Source organism: Styela clava, chromosome 13 (assembly GCF_964204865.1).
Source record: "Styela clava chromosome 13, kaStyClav1.hap1.2, whole genome shotgun sequence".
NCBI classification, from domain to species: domain Eukaryota; kingdom Metazoa; phylum Chordata; class Ascidiacea; order Stolidobranchia; family Styelidae; genus Styela; species Styela clava.
In genome coordinates this window covers 11837975-11857131 of record NC_135262.1, presented here as the reverse complement: position 1 = coordinate 11857131, position 19157 = coordinate 11837975, and the positions used below count along the sequence as shown (strand labels likewise).

Genomic DNA, 19157 nt, shown 5'->3' with positions numbered 1-19157 from the left:
AAGCTCATCTTTGAGCTACCACGCCAAATAAAAAGTACATATTGACTCGAAGCAGAATAAATAAAGTTTGAATATAAATTTAATCAATCGTGAATCACTTGTTCTATAGCAGAATTAACCTGCAATAATGATGGAATCCAAAACTATTTTGTTCATTTCAAACTTAGATTCACATTTTATTTGAGCCATGGCCTAACTTGAGAGGTCTGAACCGATTTATATCCTTTTAATTTTCATTAATTAAATCTGGAGTACTTGAACTAAAACTTCCGAACAATCTGAACATTAAAATAGTCGGTGATCTTCTCACAATCCGGATAGTTCTTGGAATTTGTCTTATAGGTAAACCTTTACATGGATCTCTAAATTATTTGGATATAGACTTATAACCTCACCCTGTACCCCCAAATCCTTGAAAATTGTAAAAGAACATATTTGGGGAAAATTTGAATACCACATTAATTAAACAGTGCACAACCCGACATGTTTCTCCACTCTATCCTACAACGGGAAGAATTCCCACATAGTTGCCATAAATATTATTATACAATGGAATCATATTTAATTTAACTTAATCTGAAATAAACAGGATACTGGAAATCACGCCGGAAACACGACGAGCAACGCTTCGAAGTATTATGATTTCATTATAACAACTGATACTGCTAAAACTGCATTGTCCACGCAAACATTAATAAATCAAACATGATGTATAGATATACCGACCATTGAATACAGATAAGTAATGTGTCTACACATATTTATATAAGGAAGCATGATCGATTTAGTTGGATGATTATAATCATAACGATTTACATGTTTGGAAAACATTCAGTAACTGAATAATTATTTGAATATAAAGAAATGCTCAAATGGCGTACCTGTAGTCTTCACTTCACGTGCGGCGCAAAGTTCACGCGGTAAGTTCATCGGTCATAAGCAAGCAAATTTTAGCATAAAGCAACAGATTTCATGAACCTAGAGATAATATAAAGCTCGATGCTTTTCGCTATAAACAAGGCGCTGTAAAATTAACCACTTAGATCTATTGACATGTAACTAACTAGCTTTTATTTTTTGGGATCTTCAGATAAGGCATTGCCGCCTAATTTATTACACTTTATGCGAGAGGACTGGTATTGGATTTTAACCAGAAGTATGTAATTTGCGATGCCAACGAGTTAGCTAAGTCTAGCGATTTAATTGCTAGTTCATTTGGCCCACCTGAAGTCATTTATCCTCGAATTTTCTAAACCTAATGAACTGGAAATTGTGGGAAACACTCGCAGTTTTATTTTCAAACATTTGCGTATCCTTTATTGAGAAGTAACAGCATGAAAATAAAATTCATCTATCAAATATTGATATTAGCAGGATATGAAGTAGTAATAAATAGCATCTTAGAAAATTGTTAAATTGTTACCTTATTCAACATGTTTTGGTATGAAATTTGAAGAAATTGTGTTTTCGAGAATGAATAGAAAAACCAGATAATCCGATATAGGCATTGGTTATTTATTTGTAGATCCGAATGCAAACCCATATCTGGGAATTTCTCAGAAACCACTACATTAGCGCAGCTCAATAACACTCTCATTGTATGACGTCTATATTTGCAGTTCAGTTCCACTTTCCGACTCTTCTTTGTCTGACTGCATAATTTCATCATCATCGGGTAATTCAACAAATGCAGATTTATTTTGAGAATGTCTCATTGCTAAATCCATCGAATTACTTCTAGTGTATTTTGAAAATGTACATCCAGCTTTAAAGCCATCTTCACTCCCACAATTTGAAAATCTACTACCAATCCTCATACATTTTGCAGAATTTGGAAGTGAATCTACTAATGGGTCGCGGTTACATTCCGACGATTGTGAAGATTCCCTTGTGTCTATATCATCACATATTGATTTTCGTTCCATTGTGGAAGTTCCCATATTATCTTCGCTTATTATAGCCCGGTGCTGTATATTGAGTAGCGAAGGTCTTGGATGATGTTTCGGATGCCTACGGTTATCTCGGAATTCTAAAAAGTTAATTCACGTGATAAACATACATACTAATAAGAATTTTGAGCAAAAAAGTTATATTTGGAAGCCTAATTACAAGTTTACCCCAAACAGAACCCATAAATTACTCAATTCCTTTAACGCACGCGAATAAATTTATTCATCACACTTGCACATCTGTTTGTGTATGATTGTACGCAAAGGTTTCAGTAATTCAGGACACGTGATCTACAGGCTTGTCCATGGGACATATTTTTCTGTCCCATCCCATATGATTTCCATTAGAATAAAATTCAATAAAAATTGTTAAATCTAGGTTTAGCGTTTACTAAATAGGACTGCATGTACAAATAGACATGTAAAACAACAAAATTTACGGACTTTGTGAACTCCTTATTCATAACTATTATACATGTATTCATCAGCTCCTTCACGAAGTATATTGTTAAAGCTGAATATAGTTTGCACTTTATAACTAACAAGAGAACTATACTCAAATATATGGACACGAAATCCATTACGAGATGTTTTACCATAATTTCCCCGAAAATCATGGGGCGTTTCCCATGGAAAAGCCTCGTAATCCAGGACCCGACACAAAAGTTGTGTTCTCCTTAGAATATATATGTATCAAATGACTCAGGTCTTGTTATTTATTTTTATTTTTCAATTGATGTGCATCCAATATTGAATCAATTTATAAAATACGTAGTTCGGAAATTTTTTTTTGGCAGTACCTTTACCACTAGAATCAAAAACATTACAAACGGCAGCGTCGATGTCACTGTCACCTCTTCCACTGTCCGCATCAGAGTGTGGAGAAATCGCCAGATCTATACGCCTGGGCTAAATGTTGGAAAATCAATTATTTATTTATTAATTATGTGTATAAATGATGATCACTAAAAGGATTTTTGATTTCTAAGAGCAATAAGAAATATAGCTTACTGTAGACAGCAGAAAATTTTGATCTTGAGAGTCGCAGGATGTCTGTTTTTCTATCATTCCTACTCGTTGGTTGCGCCTGGTAAAGTATAGTTAGTTATTTTCAAGACAATTTCACATGAGTATACTAGACAAAAATCTACTGCTGTAGGCTATATTCGTTTCTACGAGCTAGGAATTATTACCAAAATCACACCATTCAATAAAATAGCTCCAGTGAGTTCAATATAAACTTTACAACACTATAATCTTAAAAAGTTCAATTGTTGGTTCCAATGTTGCTAATTTTATAAAATCAGTCTGCATATTTGCCAGAAAAGAGTATCACGTTTGCATAAGAGTATGTACCATCCTCAAAACACTAGTAATATTTTTGAACTTTTAGAGTTAGAGTTAACTTTCAGAGTTAGTTGAAAGTAAATTATATATGTACAATGTTAAAGCGTATTCAATAAACAATGATGTTTCAGATTTCCTATGCTTTACCAATTTGTTGTCATTCTTGGAAAGTTTAATTTTAATATGATTTGGGGATCGATTGATATTTGCTAAACTGAAATACAAGCTTAGGAATATAATACAGCAAATTAAATTTATTACTCCAAATAGTCGCCATTTGAAGTAATATTCTCATTTCTTGGAAATTCCATGTATTGTGATTCATGTACTGAGTATCCATGTACCGAATCATTTCGTTCCGAATGAACCGATTGTTCATTATAAAATTTTGGTAACGTCACGTTACCTTGATGTTTGTTTTCAGGCTCAGTGCTCTGGGTCAAAAAACAAATGGATATAAAGTAAAAAAAACAAAATAAATTACATGTCCTTTAGTCCAAAGGTTTGATTTCGGATAAAGATATTTGGTGCTGGTAGCTTGGTTATATACTCTGTTACGTGTTTAAGTATTATAAGTCAAGCACCCCTTAATAAATATTCTGTAAAGCAATTTAGCTACCACTTTACCTGCTCTATTAATCTACATTTGAATATTACGATGAAAACAATTAAAACCGTAAACAGCATTCCACATGTTATTGAAAGTATAAGAGCAAATAGCTTTGTTTCTTTTGGTTGTGTTTTAGTCGTTAAATCTTCTTTGACAGGACTTTTGTTGCTAACTGCTATTTGAAGAAAGAGAGTGCTGATCATTGGCGGGTTACCGACATCTTTTGCCTTAATTAACGAAATATATAGGTAACTGATTCCAGTATTTTTGAAATAAAGATACAAAATGTATTATTACTTCCACACAATAATACTTTTTGAAAATTCGATCTGAATAGGAAGAAAAAACAGTTACAAATTTTTTTGAATTGATTGATTTTCTCAATAAAACGCTTGCGTAATTTGCAAAAAATGGTGGCAGGGTGGTGGATTGAAAATGTATTATAAATCTTATGAGTAGAATAAAAACTATCGAGCAATGATTAGGTATGTGAAGACAAAAGTCTCACATCGTTACTGGTGAGGTCTCAGCTGAGAAACAAATTTGCTGAAGGACAAGCATGACAGAATGACACCTGGTGGCGCAATATATCACTTTTTCTATCGTGAACTATTAACAATTTAAATTGGTTCTAAAGCCCAACGCCGACCCTACGAAAAACAACAATTTTACAAAATCACCCCAGATCCATTTCGTTTTTGATATGCTTTAAATAAAATATGCTCCGAATGCAAAGATATCAAGATCTTTCCAATTTGCGAATGTGAACATGGGAGGGTCGATAACCAATGTTATGCCAACACAAAAACTATCATTATTTCGAAATATTATATGTATTTTTCCAAATCACCTAACAAATATATATATATTGTGTTTTTCAAAAACCTGAATTTGTAGCTCGTGAATTCCAATGAGGTCCACCGGATTTTGATGACTGAAATTCATTCTCAAGCTACCAGTTGAAGGATTTAATATAAAAATTGGAGAGTTAAAAGCATGTCTTGGCAGTAGTTTGTTATTCGGATTCAAGTTGTCATAAACTCTGTATGAAGCTTTGAGATGATAAGTAACTTTACCATTCAAACCAGCATCTCGGTCGTTAGCCTGCAGAAGAAACAGGTAAAATTTGATGTCTTCAAAATATCACAAGGAGAATGATTTTGAAAGCAGTTATCTGTTTTAGTCTTTCTGTAATATAAAGCTGGAAATAACTAAGGATATTGAAGAAATGTACAATGACCGTGCATTAAATACAGACGTGTTTCGAATCCCAAAAGAATAAGAGAATATTTTAACTCAATTTCAAAATTGTTTTTGCTGAAAGAACACTATTTATTTGGTTGACTTCAAAATGTTCGATATAATTGTACTAGTAATAATATTTATGTACCTGTATGCTTATAATTTCGCCATTTTCTAATAAATTGTAGTAAATCGTCGAATGATTTTTTCTTGGATTGACAAAGATGGGCACATTATCGTTGATATCTTCAACATCTATATTGATGTGAGAAACTTCATGTAATGGTGGGTAGCCGCCATCTTTTACCGAGATTCTTAACTGGCAAAATAAAATTTTGCAAAATCTCTTGATTGGAAAACAATTACAAATACGCGTAGGAAATGATACACTTACATTCCAAGTCGTTTTCTTTTCTCTGTCTAGAGGTTTCAGCAATCGTACTATACCAGACTTTGAACCAACAATGAAAGGACTACCTCCGCCGTCATCAATAATAGAATACGACACCTCGCCATTGCGAGAAGGCACGACATGTCCGCTCTGTGGTGAAAACCATGAATATTTTTTTCTCAAAATTCAAGCTTTGTTGAAAACTTTTAAACTATAATACATCATAAATTCTCACTTTATTTAACATCAATCCTCGGCCGTTCACTGAATCGCAGTCTTCGGCGACTACCTGAGTTACTGTTGTGCCTATGTAGGTATCTTCCTTCATATTTATATGTATGATCGGCTTTTCTATTCTTGGAATACATTCATTGACATCCAATATCACAACAGAAATTGTTCTTGTAGAACAGCTGTAATGATTTCAAAGGAAAATTGATAAAATAAAAACGGAATCTACCTATTCCTACAAGTATCATGGTACCTACAAGAAATACATTAGTATTGCTTTTATGATTTTTGTTTGACTGAAAGCTGTATACGTATCAAAATGGTTTAGCCAAGAGTAATCGCAGTAAGCATCGTGAATAAACTTGTCTTGTAGTCTGTATATTGCTGTAAGCAATTATGACACCATTTAGAAGACGATACCAGTAAGTAAAAAAGCCTACAACAACTTTTCGTGAGACTGTGCAAATAATTCTAAGTTGTTAATTTCATCTCTCCGTGCATATATATTATATATGATATTTGCTTTACGCAACAGGCAGTATCAGATTCATATGCAGAAATCTTTCTAAGATATATTAGAAAGATTCAGGAGTACATCGAGAAAGTATTTATCGAATGGTCAATTTTTTAAACTACTAAAATATTCCAAAACATAACAAAGACACTACCCTCGTTTTATGTTCTTACACCCAGTATTGCAAATAAAAACGTCTATACTCTTACGAGTAATTGTCATTTTTCTGCTATTGATAATTTTTTTCCAGAAAAATAAAGCTGTTAAAATAATCAAAACTGCTTATTTGGGATTTTAAAAGATACCTTTTTGGCGAACCTCCGTCACAAGCATGCAACATAACCTCGTAATGATCACAAATCTCTTTATCTAGTGAATGTAAGGTTTCAACAAATCCGTCTTTTGATATTCCAAATCGCTGGTCAACATTTTCTAAAAGTAGTTGAACACATTTGTTTAAAATGATATCGAGTGGAATGTTGTTTATCATGAAATATTCACCAAATTTCTGTCTTCCAACCACTGAACTAGATGTTATGTAACCATGAACCATTCCATTTTCCCCTGCATCCGAATCGCTGAATTTGACTTTTGCAAGGTAGGAATGAATTGGAATAGATTCAAGTACGTAAACTGTAAAATGAGAAAAAGCAGTAATAATTTTTTATTTTCCGCCACGTTATTTTTAATTTTGCTCTGCGTATTCGAATATTTTGAATTCGAATTTTTCGAAATAAAAGTAATAAATATTTATAGAGGCAGATTCTCCGTTACGATTTCCAAGGCAAAAACAGCTGTGAAAGAAAATTAATGTTTCTGGTAATTTTACAAATTTTCCATACAGTGTTTAAAATATTTAAGTAAATATCACAAAATCCTACAATATGTTATACCAACCAGATATTACTATCCTCAAACAACTAGACGGAAAGCAAAAAAATTAATCAACCCAGTGTTAAGGAATATATCACAGCGAACAAATAAATAATAGAAGTTTGCATTCGAATTAACATATTTTAGCCCAATTTTACCCGTGTCTCCATCATGTTGTGACACAAAATCAACTTTAATTTTCGGTTTATTGTCGTTCACATCAATGACTTTGATATGAACCCAAGTTTCACTTGATCTTGGTTTTACAGGATCCATATCTCTGGCTGTGACACGCATTTTCAATCTAAATTGGAAAAGCATGGTTAGAATTGAAATGTATCTAAACCATAGTGACTAGTCACTTTGATCTAAACTACGTCGGAACATGAATTATTAGTATCAATAAAATTTACTTTTAGCAGCCCGAATTGTATCTTATTTGGTGAAGACGCATCAAAAGATGAGTGTGTCATCAAACACATTACATTTTTATTCTTCACACATAATTAAGGTCCAACATTACCTTGGTATAAATATGACTTAGGTAATGTATCAAAACCCAAAAGAAAAGCAATACAAGTATTTAAAAATTTAGGGAATAATGTATTCTACAATAAATAAGTTATAGCAATATTTTTAAATTTGAGATCATAGTTCATAAAGTATTTTAAAAGTCTGTTGGTCTATTATCACATAGAATTGTAACTATCGTATAAAATCCTTATTTAAAAAAATATCATTATACGAACTGTTCTGATATTTCTCTGTCCAGACGTTTTTTCAGTGTGATTTTCCCGCTTATCGAATCTATTCTCACGGCATTTAGGGAAGCAAAACTATTTCTCTTTGAAATAAAGTATCGCACTTCTCCAAATAAGTCACTGTCAGAATCGTTTGCATGCACCACTGTTACAAGGGTACCGGGTGGCTCGTTCTCTTTGATTATGACAGAATATTTCTATAAATATAAGCCAGCAGTTTTTTCATAGAAGAACTTACGATGTTTTAACTAATTATTTGTCTCGTTGTAATAAAGGTATTTTATTCAGTGACTGTTGATAAAATAGAAATATCAAAACATTCTCAGCTTGGTCATGATGAATAGATTCTAAAGTTACGGAAAATATCGTTTGCAGATTTGGAAAAAAATTATTTGAGATTTAGAATTTAGTAACTTTAACCCCTTTGCAATCTTTATTTTGCGTTGAATCATATTTTCAGAAAATTGATTAAATATAAGATTTACCAACCTCTTTCTCAAATATTGGGTTATTGTCATTAGCATCGAGCACATTGATTATGAGAATCATTCTTCCTTTCGTAGCATTCTTTCCACCATCAATTGCTTCAACTATCAATTCTATTCTCGGTGTTTGTTCGAAATCTAATGAATATGGTTTATGAATATGAAATAGAACTAATAATAATTTTGGATATCTGTTGTTGGTATGTTGTTTTTTGGTTGCTTTTATACATAGTTACATGAGCAAATGGAAGGGTTTGATGTATCATTATCGTTTTGAATTATTACCTAGTTTTTCAATGTGGGATTCCGTGACCCGTAGTAACTTCAAATTCAGCTAGGTTTGTGAACTTGCAATTTCTCAAGTGATCAAACAACAACTTAAGACGATACCGGTACCAACGTAATATATATATTTTGAGCTTTGCCTTCTTATTAATGATAATTCAACAGTCAAATACGGATTACCTGAATGATATTATACTATCTTGTAAACACAAATTTGTTATTAAATTATTGTTTTATCGTTACATAACATAAAAAATGTCGTTAAACTTGAATTAATATAAAAAAAATTAATCGACTCTTGATATCGTAAGACAAAGTCAATGAATGATAATTTTTTAATCTCACGATTACTATTAAACAAACCTAATTTCCGTAGCAAGTACAGTTCCAAATGTGTTGAGTTGCTTTTGTCAAAGAAGTATTTTATTCGAAAGAATCGATTCGGAAATAACTTGTATTGAAGTGCCGCATTCTTACCTGAGAATACATTACACATCATGCATACTTATCTACAACGACAGTGCATATACAAAATAAGTCACAAGCAAGGTTTACTCAAATCTGAGATACCGCGGTACTTGAAGCGGAAAATTCAGTTTATATCATGATAAAACCATATAGCATATAAAGAATGAGTCACTCCCGAAGTATCATATTTAAAAAAAGTTTTAACCTAAGTGTATTAATTGATTTGATTCAATCAAATCAATACTTACTTATCAAATTGGAATGCATAAAATGCATATGTTGACAATGGAACATAAATGAGTGATATCTATAAGACATCTTGCCCAAACAGAAACGATTTGAATAAAATAAATGGAATGCTAGGATAATTAATAAATTAACCAACTAATTCTTAATTACCAATATCGTTATCAGTAGCCTGGTATACATCAATATTTATAATTTCATTCAGATTCCACTTTTCAGTCAAATTCATAATGACAATTTCATTTGGAAATATCGGTTTGTTATCATTGATGTCTTCAATGAATATTTCTAATTCAACAGCTTGAAAGATTTCGTAAGGAAGAACGACTATCTAGAAAAATATTGTTTAAAGGTTTGATAATGAATAGTTACAAAAAACAACAGTTTCTAACGCTGTTACGTCACTTACAATCCACTTATACTGAAATTTCGAAGTTTGGTTAATATTGCGAGTTCAAGATATGTTTCAAGCTTTTGGAGGTCAACTTAGTAATATTGTTAAGTAAATGAAGAACAATGGAAACATTCGTTAATATACTTTCATTGTACAAGTATAAAACATGTTTAATGATGTCTAAATTATTTATTTGTATATTTTCAAGTTTTAAATAATTTCCGTTGGTTTGTTAATTAATGAACAGTGTTAACGAAACACAGTTACCTGGGCTTTAATTAAACAAGTGCTACTCTTTCTGCACAAATCATCTCTGTCGATACGACGATTGGTCTCAACGTTTCCAGAAATTTCATCGATTATAAACCACTGCTGTGTATCTATTGCCTGTACTTCCGTAGCCAGTTCTTGAGATATTAATTTGTATTCGCGGTTTGTTGTTGATTTATCATTGTGTCCCAAAACTTCAGAAATATCAACAATTACGGTTCCTAAAAATTCGACGTAATTTATTGATTTCATAGCATGAATGACATATTTGAATATATAATGAAATCAGCGTTCAATATGCTATCCAGATTTTTATTTTAGGGGTGTTTTCGAGATTGGAGGGTGGTAAATGTCTTTTTTTTTATCAGCGAAAAAAACTATTTGTAACCCATAAAAATGAGATGTGTATTTGACTGACCATCTGCACTGGTACATGCGCCACTTTCTGGATATTCCAATACTATATTATTCAAGTGAAGAATTTAAAATGTGGTGTCACGCCACAAACTTAGGGAGGGAAAATAATTGGGGGAAGGGGTTCACCCTCTATAGGAATGGTGGTAGGGAAATCATCTGCTGCCCATTTTTGGGCAATATGAATCGGATTGAAGATACAGGAAAAAAAACTTTTGTCTTTTAACTATTAAAAGGAAGCTTCCAACACTGCATATGGCAAACCAAATGACTTAACATGGTATTTACTGACATTTCTCTAGTACTTAAATGTTAAAAACGTTTTAAATGTTAAAAAACATGTAAATGTAAACAATGAAAACTAACACTGAGTTATTTGGGTTGTTGCAAATATAAACCATACTTTATTCAACCTGAACTTATTTTTGAATTATATCACAATCAAAATAATGTTTCAGTTAGTTTGGAGTATATTCTTTAGGTAAATGTAACATATATTGACACAATTTTCTCACCTTCGTCAATTTCCTCAGATATGTGAACTTTTCTTTTTATAATCGATGACAAAACGTCGTTAATTCCCATGTACATAATTCCCAACAGTATAAATATTGATTTTTGATACAACATATTTTGTCAAAAAGCTAAAAAATATTTTAAGTATGCCGAATGAATGAAAATTATTTTATAAGCATCTCAGCAAAAATGAAATTTCGCTTCAAATTGGTGCTTTTTACAACGACATTTCTGATGCGATGCGGTTGTGAGACACAATCTAGACATTGGCGGTCTGGTAAAATGTGTGTTCGCTGGCTGCGATCGCGTTTAATTTTATAAGTATCGACTAGATTAGTATACAAATTTCTCTTTCGTTGACTGCACCTTCACTCGAGTCAAATTACATTAAGACATTTTAATCTTTATTTTACCAAGCTAATATAATCTGAGTTCACACTCAAGACTGGTTTGCCAGAAACAAACAAGGTCCAGAAAAATTAGATGTATCAATCATCGAATCTATCATAAACCAATACTAGTCATATATATTCAGACAACTGAGGTACATTAAAATATAGCTATTTTACAACGAATAATCGCATACATTTAATATTATCTTCCCGACGTTTGCTAACGTTACTCATAATTTATTCCTAAGCTGTATAGTTGTTTCCTTCATTATACCTCCTTTCTTCTATAGTTTATCTTTTTATAAAGAAATGACGAATGAGTCTAAATAACTCTATCTATTTCTGTATAACTTCACCTCAAATCTAACAATGGAATTGTCATTGATCCATTTATATCTTTAATGGATTAAAAGAAAATTTAGTGTCAGTGAGCCGTCACAGCGGATGATGTCTGCTTTCAAAATAAAATGCTACCAAGCGACCAAAAACATACAAAATCAATTATGCACTTTCCGGGAGCATCATTGTGCCAACATAGTCATTAGATTTCAAAAATGTTACTTTTCAAGTTGTCAATTTAATTTATCACTGAAATAACTTTTCATCTATTTTTATTATTTATTTCTAAATTTTCTACAAATACATGACATATTCGTCAAAAATGAGTTACGTGCTCTGTACCGTCCGACATGTCTTGTCACGTGTGGGTTTACATGACCATTGCAACCATTTATAGATCCATCTCCCAAAACCTTTCATTAATTTAGTTATTTATACAGGCAGTGGGCAAATAGAGTAATTCTATACCGGTATTATAATCGAATGAAATAGCGAGACGGTTAAATCAATGAGAACAAAGAGAATCTCGTTAAAAATTAGATGTACACAATCTCTATATGTATGCTGGCAACTTGGAACTGATTATAAAAATAAAATTAAAACTTGAGAGTTGTTTAAACTTAAATCAAAATGTTGGTATTTGTACCGACTTGACCTAAGATTGACTGAAGGATTATAAATAACAAATCTCATCATGTTTGTCGTACATTTCTTTTCTTTAGATATACTGCTGCACACAATTTCAAAGCTTATATTTCACTGTATATTCTACATTAATCTATATACACAACTGGTTATGTTAGTATTCATCTATCTAAACTGCCAACCCATAAATTACCAACCGCATTCGTCGTCGTCACTAGATTAAATTGCTATCTGATGTTTTGATATTTGCGTCTCTACGAAAAATACGAAGTAAACCGTAATTGTAAAACACTCAAGAAATGATTGACATGTAGTTTTAACCCCTATTATTTATTCATATGTTGTCGCATAGTAATATTATTCCCCTTTCATCAGGTGCTTATTTCTGCATAACAATCAACAAGAGATAATTGAAATATGATTGAATACTTCCATTGCCAAAAAAAAAAATTGCCAAATAAAAATAACCAACAGTATTTTTTTAAATGGTTTTTATTTTGTTGATATTTATGATTTTTATATACTTTTCAATAGACAGTTGAATAGGCTGAACAGCATAGTCCTGAAACAGGGTGCAAAAGTTGGACGAAAAACTATTTTCATACGTTAAAACATTCGGATATGATTTATTCATCGTGTGGCTGGCACACCACAAGTGACTGATCTCATATTCAAACTTTATCCACGATCGTCCAAGGTATTACCTGAAGCGTTTCTCAAATCTCTAGAGACATTTTTCTCTTCAATTGAGCGAGAAATTTCGTCAGCTCTCACTTCTGCTGTTTGCCGATAACACGCAAATTCAATTACTCCTGATACTGTTGCATTATTGTGCCAACACTCAGTCAATAGCTTAAAAACGTTATTGTCTATTCTTTTCTTTTATGGAGGCAATACATTTTTATGCTGTATTGTTCGACCTCCAACAAATTGAAGATGAGCTATACATTCGGTGAAAAATACACAGGAAAACAACTCTTTATCACAAATTATTCCAGATCATTATTAGCTCCAACAAATACAAATTTACGATTCCTAAATCTTAATCTGGATAATCTTAAGCTGAGCTATTTAACTGACTGGGTTTATACAATATCTGCAATTACATCTGAAATTATTTTCATATTTAATTCTGATTCTAACTTTATCAGCAATCAAAAATATTTGAAAAATATTTTAATTTAAAAAATATATAAGCGAAATAGAATTAAAAATACCGAAGAAGTAAACAAATTTGCTTTGAATTAAATAGTTTTATTCAACCTGTTGAATAAATCTGTAATTGCTTACTTCGACCCCCTGGGGTCTTGCGGTGATGCATGTTCAAACGCCAACAGAACTAAATAAATTTTTATAACTTAAATTAAATTGGGATTGTATTAAGGTCATCTGTCTTAAAATCAAAATGAAGTTGGTAAATTACAAAAAATTATTCTCAATAGTCGTTCAATCTAATTGGACGATACCGGGCCATTGAACAAAATTCTTTATGTTCACTTATAACTGATATTTTATCTGTGGTTTCCATTATAGAAAAGGCTAAACCTCTTCTCGGAACATTAACTATACTTACAAATAGTCCGTCTCATATGATGGCCTAAAAAAATCGGTCGCTTAAATCAAGACAGTTATGTTCGTTTTTAAATTTATGCTCAGTCTAGAATACAAACAAAGAGAATATCTCACCTATTAACTCTAAAATTTTAAATTAAAATTGAAAGCTTAAATTGGAACCAAAAGTAGGAATATTTACAGACAAGCATAACATTATCGGCAGGACCATTTGGGGTGGATTGTAATTTGACTCCCAGCTAATTTTCTAGAATGACATTTCTCATAAATATTAATCAGCACAAATTATTGTACTTGGAGATAGTCAAGATCATGCTAAATCAATGACAGACTATATTCCTCAAAAAATGCAGTATGGATTCTATAATGAAATGCACATTCTGAATTTAGTATTTAGACTATATTTGACACAAATGAAAGTTCTTGCTAAATTGAACTTCAAAAAAAACATACAGAATCTAATTAACATGACTAAATGTGCATAATGTATGAATTTATGTCTCTTTTTAACATTAGTTATTATTTTGTTCTAACATTCTTCTTTGTTAGATATTAAAATATTAAAAACTTAATGCAATAACCTTATAATTGACTCTTCCGAATTACGTCATCACCTCCAGAAAAAATTGATCTTCCTACTTTTATTCATCGAAAACAAACTTTGTATTCTTGACTGACACCTATTAAGTTTAATCAATAGTATTTAAGTCCAGAAGTCAGTCATAAAATAATAATTCTGAGACCCAAAAATTCTTTTTTACTTAAAAACTATCTGAGGCATGAGAAAATTACTAAATTCACCTAAGTCCTAAGTTGCCCGTGTCATTACGTAACCTTGTGGAGAAGTGAATTTTATACCATAATAAAAATAGAGAAGACAAAAACTTGAATATTCTGAATCAAGTTTTGCATTATTTTGATTCCATGTGATAAATTTACAGACGAAAAAGAAAAAGATTTAACAAAAGTATTACGAAAAAAATGACTTTTTTTAATTCAAAACTTTATTTTACAATTGTAAATTCTACCGCACTTCATCTATATTAAGATTTTGTTCAGTTTATTCTATTGGAACATAGTTTACAGATACGATGTTGGCATTGAGTAGGTATGTACTCTTTGTGAACAGTATTTACGCAGATCCAGATCTACGTAGAAAAACTCATCATATCGGTATCCTCATACGGAAATTTATAAAAAAAAAATAGATAAATAATTGCATATCGTCACGCTAATAATCGAATTGCGTAAGTTATTTTTGGCGGTTTTGAGTTTTCCATGAAATGGGTATTTATGTACTGCTGCGCACCTGTCTGTTAACTCAGATTTTATTTTAGGAATTCCGAAACCCATAAAATTAGAGATTTTGTATGATATGCAAATTTGTTCAATTGTTTCGTCATAATGAATTATCATTGTTAACGCAGGACTATTGTGACGTCACAGAGGCAAAATAACCTCGGCGAAGGATTTTCGAGTTTTTGCATCTCAGATTCTAGCTTAGCGCTTATAAATTTCAATTTATACTACAGTATAGGACGGCGTGCACTTGTGATATTCACTGTCTGAGCCCAATTCGCCTTGGTTGGCTTTTATATAAGAGTACATTGCTGTTTTAATCTTTATATTTAACTTTAGTCTTATTTCGGTGGATGTGCAAAGCATGTTATATTGATGAAATATATATTTTTAAACATAAAAAATAATGTGATTGAAACAGATTAGCTACTTTGGGGATTAGACATCGTATATACTAAGAATTACATTCGTTTTTGAATTGTTTGGTTTTCAGGACTGGTACATATAGTCAAGTTGCAAAATTGCGTATGTCCCCTAGTCATAGACACATTTTTGTCTAAGTCACAGTGCGCCATTATGACGTCACATAACTGGGTCATACAAATTAACTTAAATCCGGCTACAATCAAAAAATTGAACTATGGAAAATAATTGACTCTCAATGGCATAGCAATATCAGTAGGAAGTTTTTTACGTTTTTCTTAAAACTGCTAGAAATGAATTACGCAATTCGGTTATTAGCGTGACGTTATGATATTTAATCCTTAAAATTCGTTTTATCTCAATAATACCTAACATCAAATTATAAGTTGCTTATTTCCAAAACAATCCCACATTGTTTCCCAATTCCGGGGAGTAGTTTGATTGAATAGGTAAATAACTGAAACACTTGACTCTTGTGAATTTGATAAAAACAATAAGATTCCATGAATCGAAATAACCGATGGTTGTTAATTCCGTTTCCAAATCACAAATACTCACTGAAACAAATTATCACTAATATTACAAAAATGACCATATCAGTCATATCATCATTGTTGTTCCATACTACAATCTTAAATTATCAATTTTCTTACATGTTCTTGTTCCTATCAAGTTCATATAAGGTTGCGTTATATCCTGAACCTTTTCAAGAATTAAGAATATGTTGAATATTAAAAGAGCAAAGTGTAATTGAACTTAAATGCACCCACATCAAACAAACATTTTCAATCCATAATCAGAAATTTAAAATTTATTATCGATTTACCAAAAAATTGCAATTACCGAAAGTCCACTGCGCTATGATGGAGATGACTTTTACCCTTATCATTAATTTATAAGGTGTCGCTCAAGAAATATATGCATAATCTCCCTGACAGACGATCCTCGTACGTAAGAAAATACCAACAACCAATTATGACAATTCAGAAGAATGACACTCACTCTATATACTGAAAAAATGCAGTGACTTCACTGACTTATCATTGTATGAATTGGATGGCGATGGATCATTTCACATGAACGCTGGAAGCTCCTGTGAAGAGGTTGAATATTATTCACGGAGCCCTACAATGAATTTATGAAAATAAAATCGTTACTTACCGATTAATGTTCCTGAATAAATTACTGTATTTAGTGACTCGGATGTATTTGCTGCTTTGTATTCAAAAAATATTCAAATTGCGGTTGTCAAATTTAATGATTACGGTTATTGCTTCTTTGGACAGTAACAAAATTAACCAAGTCAGTATTTTTATAAGTGATCGAATAGCTCGAGGATCCCTTAGGTTCCTTTCACGCAGCCCTGGGGCTCAGTATGGAGCACTTTCAGAACCTATGAACTAGATAACTGATTATATACGAAATGTTGTTACAGTTACAATATTCACATTTTACATATTAATAGTTTTGATCCCTCTTAGTGATACACAATGGTAATAATCGTGTATAAACAACCCAATATCGATGACATATTGGTTACGGGTTATTTTAACAAATACGCGACCTCTCTTAGTAATTAGGTGAATATATATGGAACAACTGTCTGAATTTCATCTGCTGATTAGAACTACGTCATTTGTGGTGTTCCGTGTCAGTAGGCGAACAATCCTACAATCATTATGTTTTTGTTTGGTGAAGATTACCTGGTTTTGACATTGTATACTTCCTAATCTTTCCGACAAATAAAAGTAAATGAATCGAATATATTTCATCGACTACTTGAACTAAACAAATTTCAATCTATATTAAACTAGACGTAATATCAACTTTTGTGACTCATCGTAGATAATGGAAGCATCAGCATCCGTAACTACCAAACACAATTACACGGTATAGAAGCATTACCAGGGTAAAAATATGTCAACAAAAAGAACTTTTCTACTGTTACATCTAATTTAATTAATTAGGATATGACAATCCAAATTTGCTAACTTAATATAATATATTCACTGTCTAAATCATATCATCGTATATATATTTATTGTATCACGGGGTATGGTTAAAGACCGCTATAAAATCTATGCTCAGCCTCTTCATAGAAGAAAGCGTAACGATAATAAGGCCACAATTTCATCTGGAATACTTGAGCATCGAACACAGTGATTGATTTATGATTTTATTGAATCTTATCTTTAATTGATATGCTGTTGTCCAAGAAATACTAATGAAGCAAGTCTTAATTACAAAAATTTACCAACGACATTGACATAGAGTAAGCACTGAATTAATTTTAAGCCTCATGGATAATATTATGGACGGGGGCAAAGCATTCAATTGCACTCCCTACACTCTTTTAAACATGTTCTCATATCTTCGTGGATGCGTCATTTTTTTCTCCAATCTAAATATGCTGATACACCACACACATAATACCTGTCCACATAGGTGTGAAGTGAAAGGCCCCATTCAGACACCAATACATAATATAAAAACGATTACTGACTACCAGGATTCACCGTTTGGAAATCTCCTATTCTTAGAGCAAGTGAATATTGACCAATTAAAGTTTTGCAGTAAGTAGGCGATCTCGATTCATTATCGGTAATCATTATTATACAACGGTCTTTTAACGTTAATAGAGATTATTCAAACTCTGGGTTTCAATTGAAAACATACGCTGGGGATCATCCATTAAATAATCGATTGAGGTTTGAGGTGAGCATTAGCAGGAATTACAATATGTTCGTCTGGGGCGTTTGAATCAACTCAGTTATTCCAGTGATTGTCATTAGAAGATACAAAAAGAAGGAATTGATAATTTGAAGACAGAGAAAGTACCTCATATATATTTACGAAGCTCATTTATTATCCAACGCAGTAACTATGGCTGCCGTTGAAATATGTAGGCATCCAAAGAGTTTATTGTTTGTGCAAACGAAGCGTGTTTATTTTTGTTGCTCCAAATTAAGTGACATTTGGCCGTAATTAAGTTAAGTGGAAAATATTTCAGCTCGATGGATTTTCGTGCAAGCATGTACGCTGAGATAGATCATAGCTCAATAAACCGCTTTCAAAATTTTCATTTATACATATATTTGAGATATCAGAAAGCTATTCTTAACCGCGTGTTTATTAGGCACATTTGTTATCAGAAAGAATATAAACAAATAAGAGTCATTCTTTTATGGCAAAGAACTTGTTGCAGAATAAGTTGAGCAGTAGCCGAGTACTATAATTCAGTATTTTACTTATTCATGTAGCTTATCATACAATGATACCTATTAATTATGATATCATCCAATCCCAGTTCCAATAAAGAATCAACTGAATTGCAAATATATACTCTAAAGTTGCCCTGAATTGCAGAAAATATTTTTCTCCACAAACCTATCTCAACTTGAAACCTTGAATGGCATATGATCGGATAAATTGAAATAAGCAATTACTTTTCAGTTACAAAAGTTGGTTCGTCTAAAGGACAATACTGCAGA

At 31.8% G+C, this 19157-nt stretch overlaps 1 protein-coding gene across 2 annotated transcripts; it reads right to left on the bottom strand.

Annotated features, from left to right (window-relative positions):
* Positions 1-825: 825 nt before the first annotated feature.
* LOC120332560 (protocadherin gamma-C3-like) lies at positions 826-11378 on the bottom strand. Of its 2 annotated transcripts, XM_039399826.2 has the most exons (18): positions 10996-11376; positions 10064-10287; positions 9556-9733; positions 9052-9165; positions 8408-8541; positions 7907-8115; positions 7316-7461; positions 6786-6917; positions 6590-6716; positions 5775-5952; positions 5543-5689; positions 5297-5467; positions 4792-5010; positions 3924-4133; positions 3558-3730; positions 2961-3036; positions 2750-2858; positions 826-2029 (listed from the first exon to the last, which is right to left on the bottom strand). In XM_039399826.2, exons 1-18 carry the CDS (start codon positions 11108-11110, stop codon positions 1608-1610), a joined length of 3084 nt encoding a protein of 1027 aa, XP_039255760.2. In that variant the 5' UTR covers positions 11111-11376; the 3' UTR covers positions 826-1607. The 2 variants fall into 2 exon arrangements, with proteins under 2 accessions (XP_039255760.2, XP_039255762.2); XM_039399828.2 differs by lacking the exon at positions 5297-5467 and having other exon boundaries at positions 10996-11378.
* Between the last annotated feature and the right edge of the window lie 7779 nt (positions 11379-19157).